Source organism: Octopus bimaculoides, chromosome 4 (genome assembly GCF_001194135.2).
Source record: "Octopus bimaculoides isolate UCB-OBI-ISO-001 chromosome 4, ASM119413v2, whole genome shotgun sequence".
Classification (NCBI taxonomy): Eukaryota; Metazoa; Mollusca; class Cephalopoda; order Octopoda; family Octopodidae; genus Octopus; species Octopus bimaculoides.
This window is the reverse complement of record NC_068984.1, coordinates 130,733,976-130,743,975: the sequence shown is the minus strand read 5'-3', so window position 1 is coordinate 130,743,975 and position 10,000 is coordinate 130,733,976. Positions and strand designations below refer to the sequence as shown.

The 10,000-nt window shown below is 37.7% G+C and overlaps 1 protein-coding gene across 2 annotated transcripts in view; it reads left to right on the top strand.

Annotated features, from left to right (window-relative positions):
• Positions 1-10,000, top strand: part of LOC106882879 (arf-GAP with SH3 domain, ANK repeat and PH domain-containing protein 1) — a 208,347-nt gene that overhangs the window by 296 nt on the left and 198,051 nt on the right. For both annotated transcript variants that reach the window (XM_052967497.1, XM_052967498.1), the window contains exon 1: positions 1-243. This exon is cut by the window's left edge. In XM_052967497.1, the coding sequence (XP_052823457.1) occupies positions 118-243 (126 nt within the window). In that variant the 5' untranslated portion in view covers positions 1-117. The remainder of the gene's footprint in view (positions 244-10,000) is intronic.

Genomic DNA, 10,000 nt, shown 5'->3' with positions numbered 1-10,000 from the left:
GTAACCCTTCAAGCAACTGTTAATAAGAACACCGCCCTCTTTTCTTTTTCTTCGGCTTACTAAAAAAAAAAGGGGGAAAAAAAAAGAAAAAGGAATAGAAAAACACAATCCGACATTATGCCTGAAAATATAACTGTGTCCGAATTTTTACGGGAGACGTGGGACGATTACCATTCGCCGACAACCTCCACCTTTGTTTCAAGAATGCCTCTCTGCAAAAATACGATCTCTGGCCTGGAAGAGGTAAGCAACTAACACCATCGCTATGACCATAATTACTCCAATATATATATATATATATATATATATACACCTACCAACACACCAACACAGCCACCACCACCACCAACATGAACACTAATATTATTAACAGCATCACTATCGCCGCATTATATTACAAGTACACCCACCAACACCAACTCCAATACCACCTACAACTACGAGCCAATTATAGATCCTCTATATGGTCGTTCGACCTGTTAGAAATAACAACCAAATACCCTTCAAATTACATATGTATATCACACGTTACTGCTGTCTTATTGTATTAGGTTAGGACAGGACATACATTAGATAAATAATACACTCTTATGATCCTCCTAAAAGACGGTAATCATGGTTGAAGTACCTCTGATCATAGTTCTACTCTTTCAGAGGCAACCCGCGGCCAAACAACAACAACAACAACAATTCCCACACAATTACTGCCTCTTCCAACATCACCAACAATTTTTGCACATATCTATAATTAATATATCCATTATTATTATTATTATTATTAATATTATTATTACTATTACTACTACTACAATTATTATTACTTAAACACTACTATTGACATCGTACTGTCTACCATGTCAACACTACCGCCAATACCTACTACAACCAACATACTACCACTACCAACCGCCATCATTACTAACCACCAGTATATTATTATTACTACTACTACTGTTACTAGCATAACCATCGACACTCTACTACTACTACTACTACTTCTTCTTACCAGCACAACCACCACCACCACTGATATCTTTTCTATGAGCAATACAACAAACTAGCTTCATACTACAACCAACACAGCTACATACCTACTGCACCATACTACGACTAATACAACATTATTCACAATACTATAACCGACACTACCACTTACATACTACTACTACTACTACAATCAATGCCATCTATCATTAACACTAGAACAGTACTAGCGCAATTACTACTGCACTGGCTGTTACTGTTGTCACCACTACAACATTACCGCTATCACAACAACACTATCTTTACTACTACTACTACTACTACGTTGCATCACCACTGACAAAATTCAACACTTAAGCTATACAATGCACCCACCAACATCATAACTATAGTCTAACCACTAACCAAAACCACTACAATGCAGATATAACCACTTTGCAACAACCACTAATACCACTACAGTATAACAATCACACTACGATAAACAACACTAGGTTTCTTATGCGCGAGGTTTCTCCGTGGTCGCTTGATTTGCTAGAATTAGCAGAGAAGTTTCCCTCTGATCACAGGAAAGAAGGACGCGTTTGATAATGTAGACCTAGGTATAAAGTATGCCTGAACAAGAGACGGCGATAGCTGTGGCTGGAATGCATTTGATAATCATAGGTTTCCTCGATCGGATCTAACTGTAGGTTAGGATAACAACATTAACATCAAATTTCCTTCAGATCGTGTACTACCGTCTTGAAACAGGAAGAACGTATTGGGTAGTGTATTCTTAGATGCACAGTGAAAAGAAAGATGATAACGTTTGGAACACTTTTGATTATAGATCTGCTCTTTATCAGCCCTCACGACCACACAGCCATATCCAACACCACTATCCACTCAGCTATTTCTATAACCGCCAACTCTTACTGCAAAACTTCTACCGCAAGCACTAACAACTACACTACCATGTATACCACCTTAATCACTAACAATACCACACAAACACTGCTTCAAATACCATCATTATTACCTCATATAACGCTGCAAGCACCAACACTGTCACACACAACTGCTGTCACAAACACTAACATTTATTATGCTACCATGTATACCACCACAACCACCCCACAACTACCACCGCCAACACTAGCATTTCTATACTACCATGAATACAAACTATAACCACAAACATTACTACACGAACGAATGAAGATCTCATTGCAGGATCGCTTAAGTAGAAACCAACCTTCCCACAAATCACATCCTATCGTTTTAAAATCGGAAGGACACGTTGGCTAATGTAATCCGAAATATATTTAAGAAAAGACGAGATGGTTATGGTTATGAGTGATTCGGGGTTAGATAATAGTAACAACAACAACATTACCACAAACTACTCACACGACCACCAACTCACTAACATACAACTATGTCCAACAACACTACCACACAACCACTTCACAACTAACAACATACCATTACACAACCATTAATCCTTCTACACAAACTACATTCACGCACAACTAGCATACGACCCCAATCGTTAAAACCGTGTTACACAACCATCAACTTTGCAATACAACTGACCTTATCTGACACATAACAGCAACCCACATTTCCCCGTATCACACTAATTAATATAATTATCCATAGGTGGGGTGTATAAGTTGTTGGTATTTAATTGTGGTTTAACGTCCTTATTATTACATAATTATTTTGTTATTAAAGAATTGTCATTGTACAGCTATTTCCGACAGAAAAAAAAAAGTGTAACGAAAACAGTTTCATGGTTATGAATTTTTGTTTTCCCTTTTTCTTTTTAAATAAGTGAGTGTTGTTTTAATGTTTGTTTACACACACACCATGAATAGAAATACTATACATATATTCATAATATAATTAATTATATCTTGTTTTACATATCTGGACGTTGGCCACACACGCACATACTCGCTCATGCATGTTTTTGAGTTTGCAAACAAGTGGAATGAAGTACTCGATCTCGAAACAGTATAAATATTTCAGTGCTCAATAATCTGAGCTCTACATTATCTACGTCTCGTACATCACTGATCACGTAATACAGTCTACGACAGGGGTTTTCAAACTTTTTGACTTGCGGACCCCTTTATATTTCAGGCTTTACCTTAGGGACCCCCTTATAAACGCTTATGAAATTTATACATAAATATTTGCTTAAAATAGCATATATTTTTACATTTATTTATTTAACAGTATTTAACAAATAGGTTTATTGTCAATTAAAAGATTTCGATTAAAAAAACATATATAAAATCAAATTGCCCATAAAAAGTATTTGCTGTCCACGGACCCCCTGTCTTGTTCTTGCGGACCACAGTTTGAAAACCCCTAGTCTACGACACACACACACACACACACACACGCACGCACGTGTGTGTGTGTGTGTGTGTGTATGTGTACAATACAAACACACATAAGTTTGTGGGTGGGTTAAAATTTTTAATCCATAACCTTGAGTTCGACGCAACTATCTTGAATCTCAGATTCTGCTTTTGGTTCCACACTCTTAAGTGGCCTGACAATGTTCTTTTGAACTTGTCACTTCCATGACACGCATATATATATAATATATGTGACATGACATAAATACCTTCACATTACACATGTGTATGCATATATTCTTGTCTGTGACGTGTATATATAAACATCCTTACATTATGCATTTATTTGTGTGTATTATATGTACACACACACACAGATTTTAAAAATTTACAAACATAAATACAATATATACAGCTCTGATTGATATATATATATATATATATATATGGTAATCTTCAAGTATGTATATATATGTGTGTGTATGTATATATGTATGTATGTGTGTAAGATAGAGAGAAGTATGCATTTATTATATTTATGTTTGTTTATAATTTTTTTTTTATCGATCTGTCGTGCGTGTGTGCATACGCGCGCGAGTTCCAGTGTCCTGATATGAGAACCATGTATCATTCATTACAAATCTCTCCTAAAATCTACAACGACTCAAGTAGAGATGTGCTTACATTACTGGAAGATATCACTTAAATTCTCGTGTCGTGAGTTCATATATCGGTGCCAGACAATATTGTAGAAGCTCTCGGCGTATTTAGACTTCACGCTTTTGACTCGACACCGTCGCTAATTAAACTTTATTAAAACTGTAATTTATAAGGTTTACAGAACATTATCGTTGTTACCAACTATTAAGCCTTGCGACATTGTTCCGACAGTTAACTTGCTGTGTTCAATTCCTGCTGAAGTCAACTTTGCCTTTCATCTTTTCAGGGTCGATAAATTAAGTACCAGTGGAGTACTGGTGTTGATGTAATCGACTACGCCCTCCCCCAAATTTCAGGCCTTGTGCCTTTAATATAAAGGATTATTATTATTATTATTATTATTATTATTATTATTATTATTATTATTATTAGCCTTGCGATATTGACCCGGTTGTTTATTTTCTCAGTTCAATTCCCAACGAGGTCAACTTTACCTTTCATCCTTTTTGAGTCGATAAAACAAAGTTCTAGTCAAGTACTGGAGGCAATGGTATCGACTGACCTTTCTAAATTGCTGGCCTTCTGTCTAAATCAGAAACAATTATAATTATCAATTTTTTAAAATAAAATATAATAAATATAATACTATTACTATTATTGGACTGCCGAGGTAGACGTTGCCCTTCATCCTTTCAGGGTCGATAAAATAAGTACCTTTTGAGCCCTGGGATCGATTTAATCGTCTAACCCCCTCCCCACAAATTTCGGACCTTGTGCCTGTAGTAGGAAAGGATTATTATTGCTGAGGTGTGGAATAGCAGAAAAACGTACAGCACCGAACTAAATTTTACAATAATAATGTCCTCACAATGTTCCGAATTCAAACTATATCCCTCTTGAGTCGATAAAAATAACTGCAATTAATGAATTCAAAGGATTCGTAGCTAAATCCCTCTTTGCTACAAATTTGTCAAATTTTGAATCTTTATCCCTTTGCGGTCGATAAGTACTGGATCCAAAACTGAAGCCTTACTCCTAAAATTTCTTGTCTCGTTTCTATGTAGGAATTCACTATTTTTATGAACTAGAATATCTGTTAGTCGGCTTCGATTCCCAGTTTGAAGTCAGTTGTCTTGAATGAGCTCGTCTTCTATATGTGTGTGTGTGTGTGTGTGTGTGTGTGGTCCTCTGCCTCAAAGAAATCAATATTAAACGCGACGAGATTTTGAATCTCATTCAAGCCTTTTTCTTTCTGTCTTTTTTGTTTTCTTCTTTCTTTTACTACTTCGTTGATGTTCTTGATAAAGGCATGAATACTGCAACCACCCATTTCCTCTATAAAAATAATAAGAATAAACAATGTCGGCTTTGATGCGCGTTGTGCTTATGATGTTATAATAATATAATAATAATAATAATAATTGTTTTTAAATTAGGCACAGTGGCTAGTAATTTTTGAGGGGAGGGGATCAATCGATACCATCGACTCCAGTACTTGATTTTATCGACCTCGGGGGAGTGAAAGGTAAAGTTGACCTCGGTGGGGGTTGAACTTAAAATGTTAAGAACCGGAAGAAATACTGCAAGGCATTTATACCGACGCTCTATAATAAATAATAGTGGTTTCTAATTTTGGCACAAGACAAGCAATTTTGAGTGTGGTTAGTCTATACTATCGACCCCCAATGGGTAATTACTTTTATCGACTCCGCAGGGATGAAAGGCAAATTTGATCTCGGCGGGATTGAACTCAGAACGTAATGAGCCGGAACAAATACCGCAAAGTATTTATTCCGTCGCTCTATAATAACAATAATGGCTTAATATTTATTTCTCCCTTCCCAAAATCTTTCAAGGCATGGGAGTGTTGGGGAGTGGTGATGGAGTGTGGCGATAATAGTAATAATAGTAGCTTAATGGGTTGGTGAATTGTGGTGCTTATGTCGCGTTGGAAGGGATGCCGGTGATATGCTGTTGGGGGGGGGGGGGGTCTGTCCTGTTATAGAGTAGCCTAGGTCAGCTTTGAAGAAAATCCGTAGATTACATACAGCCGTTCCGTTCAAAAACTAATGAACGAGTCTTCTTACATGTCTGATACATGTAAGGCTCGTTTAGTGTGTCAGTTCGGCGTCAAAATCCTATTATTCGAGTGATCAATGTTTTAGCCGTGGCCATTCTGTCTACATTGTGAGGCATGTAATTCTAAAATTCTCTTTTCATGAAAGACAGTAGGGAGTTCTTTTAAAGATTTCGTTGAAGATTCTTGTTACATTGAGCAGATTAAATAAATGACTACGTAGAAAAAAGCTCCCTCGATGACATTGCGTCAGTGTGATGATAGTAATGTTTTGACAAGGATATATATATTAATAGAATATTGCGATGTTGTAGTTGCTGGTGCTGTTGTTGTCGGTAGCAGTGTTGTTAGATGTACTAATATGATACTGTTGTTGTTTAACCCTGAGCTGACCCTGATCGGATAGACCTTTCATTCCAGCCGTCACCAATCAATCACATCTCTTTTAATGTTAAATGCTAACGGGGACTAACTACATTGTCTAGTGTCCTTTCCTTATTCCAGACGGTAGTGTGTGTGTGTGTGTATTGAGGAAGGTTCTTCTGCCATTTCTAGTAGATCGATAACCCCAAACTGACCCTGATCGAACAAACCTATCTCCAAATACATTCTAGCCGTCTCCAATCAAATCTTTTTAAAGCTAAATTCTGACTTAGACTACATCGTCTTATGTATTCACTTCCTTATTCTCAACAGTGACTTGTGTGTGTGTGTGTGTGTGTGTGTGTGTGTGTGTGTGTGTGTGTGTGTGTGTGTGTGTGTGTGTATGTGTGTGTGTGAATTGAGGAAGGTTTTGCTGTCATTTCTAGCAGATCGAGAAACCACTCTGAGGTCTTCTGTTGCTGGTATATGTATTAGTGTAGTGTTGGAGTAGTATCGGCATTGCTGTGATACTGTTAGTTAGTGGTACTACTACATTAATACTGTAGTTGTATCGGTGTTACTGTGGTAGTGTTAGTGGTACTGCATTTGCGTGGTAGTGATGGTGCTGGTAGCAATTTTGGCGATACTGTTCTAAAGAAAAAAATATATATCGTATGCCTGTCTGTCTGTCTGTCTGTCTGTATGTGAATGTATGTAAATGTCTGTGTATGTATCTTTGTATGTCCGTGTGTATGCTTATGTATGCGTGTATATGTGCATATGTTTGTGTATGTATCCTTTGTATGTCCTCGTGTGTGTGTGTGTGTGTAGTACTTACGTATGTATGTGTGTGTGTGTGTACGTATGTGTAATTCACTGCCGGCGAATGTTGACAGTTCCAACTGTCAAAATTCTTTTGTAATTGTGTGTGCGTGTGCGTGTGTGTGTGTGTGTTGATCTACAGTGATTGTGGAATTTCGAGATTTGAGCTAAATTGGAACTGTGTGAATGTGTATTGGAATCTTAACTAACTACATCATCTTTGCTTCGAGACAGCGATGGAACTTCTTCGTGGTCTCAAGACCTGCTGGAAACAACAACCAAATTTCCCTCAAATCACACTCATTCTTGAGAGAGAGAGAGAGAGAGAGAGAGAGAGAGAGAGAGAGACAGAGACTGACTGACAGACAGACAGAGGGGGAGAGAGATAGACAGACAGACAGACAGAAGGAGAACGAGAACAAGTACACCACCTCAGGGGGATGGGGGTAAACGTGATGATCACAACTGGAATGTCTTTTATAATAAGCCTGCACGGTCAGGGATGGCATGGGGCTGTTAAGCAACCACAACAAGAACAACGATCTTCACCATCATCACCGTCATTGCTTCCATCTCCACCATCACCGCACTACTGTCGTCATCATCATCATCATCATCATCATCATCACCAGTACTGCAATTAGTATTAACAAAACCACCACCCACCACCGCCAACGCCGCCGCCGCCTCTACTACTACCACTACCTCTACTACTACCACGACCATTCTAACTATATTACATTCAGTCACTGCTACTCATGAACATCACGTCTTCACAAAACACTCTTTTCTCCTTGTAGCTCGTTTTTTTTTTTGCTTCTTAAACCTGTCACTGCTGCTACTGCTACTACTACTACTACTACTACTACTACTACTACAGGAGTATTTCTGAACTGCGATTGAACAATTCATGTTTCTTGTGTGACGTGATTCCAATTCTGTATCAGTACTTATTTTAAATGAAGACTTCACCACCACAGCCGTCATATGTTCATATTTATTGTAGTAAAGCCTTTGGGAAATGTATGAATGTCACTTTTGATTTTCCGATGTGAATTTCGAGCATTAAACTTACACACACATACATACATACATTGATTGACCGTTGACTGGACACTATTCAATTTTTTTTCTCCGTGTTTTTCTCCTTGTCTCCGTATTCTTTCTGTTGAAGAGCGTAGCTCGAAACGTCAAAGACTTTCCGTATTCCCGAGCGTCATACTAATACATCCTTTTGTTATTTACACCACCTGTCCTCGTCTGTTGTTGTTTTTCGTATATTCTCATACATACATACATACATACATACATACATACATACATACATACATACATACATACATACATACGTGTGTGTGTGTGAGAGAGAGAGTACTCGTATTTTCCAAGTGTAAATTGTATTGCTATTTAACCTTGTCTGATAGATCGATCACATGTGATATGTTATAATATCGATTTCAAATTCTGACACAAGGCCAGCAAGGTTCGGTGGGTGGTGGGGAAGTCGATTGCATCAACCCCCCCCCCCCCAAGTACTCAACTGATACTTATTTTATAAACCCCCGAAAAGATGAGAGGCAAAGTAGACCTCGGTGGAATTTGAACTCGAAACATAAAGACGGACGAACTGCCGCTAAACATTTTGTCCGGCGTGCTAACGATTCTACCGGCGCGCTGCTTTTTTAATGTTATAATATTTACGAGTCATTTGAAGGAGGCGAGCTAGAGTCGTTACAGTGCCGGAAAAAAAGTTCTAAGAGCCTTTCTTACGACTTAACTGTCTGAGTTCAAATGCCTCCGGGGTTGCCTTTGTTTTTCATCCTTTTGGGGTCGATAAAACAAAGTACCAGTTGAACTCTGAGGTTGGTGTAAACGATTTACTCCTTCCCACGAAATTGCAACCCTTGTGCCAAAATTTGAAACCAGTACTACAAACCATTTTTTTTTAATTCATATTTATATTCATGGAAAAAAATTCGGTAAATTTTCAGATTAACACCCGCACGATCTTCACTGGGGTGTTAGGGTTAGTTTTAGGGTTAGGGTTACGGTTAGGGACGGAATACCCTAACCCTAAAACCCTAACCCTAAAACCCTAACCCGAACCCTAAAACACTAACCGTAACCGTAACCCTAAACCCTAATACTAAAACTAACCCCAAAACCCTAACCCTAACACCCTAGTGAAAATCGTGCGGGTGTTAATCTGAAAATTTACCAAAAATTCTACGTATTGTCGAAACGCACGTATCTAAGGAATAAATGTATTACCCCCAAATACCATTCTTGGACTACATGTGTATATATATATATATATATATATATATAGCTAAAGAGCTAGAAACGCGTCTGGAATCCGATAGGAGGCAGCACGTAAAAGGATACTATCATGCATAAATCCTCGCGCCCCACGAATGCCAAATAACTATAGAGTTAATGGATAGAATATTTAAAATGGTGTTGTAATCCAAATACATGCAAATATACATTAGAGAGAAAAACAATTGAGGTTCGAAAATTAAGTCCATCTAAAAAGTGTTTAAAGATTTGATATCAACTAAAACAGAAAAATGTGAACCAGATTTTCCTCTCTCAGGAATCGAACCACGCATTCACGACAGAGCTGTGGCTATGTTTATATGGATTAAAAAACATCATCTGTTTACGTTTTAGATAATTACTATATTAATAGTTATATGATTACTATATAATACGTTGTTTATAGCAAACAGGAGGAGAA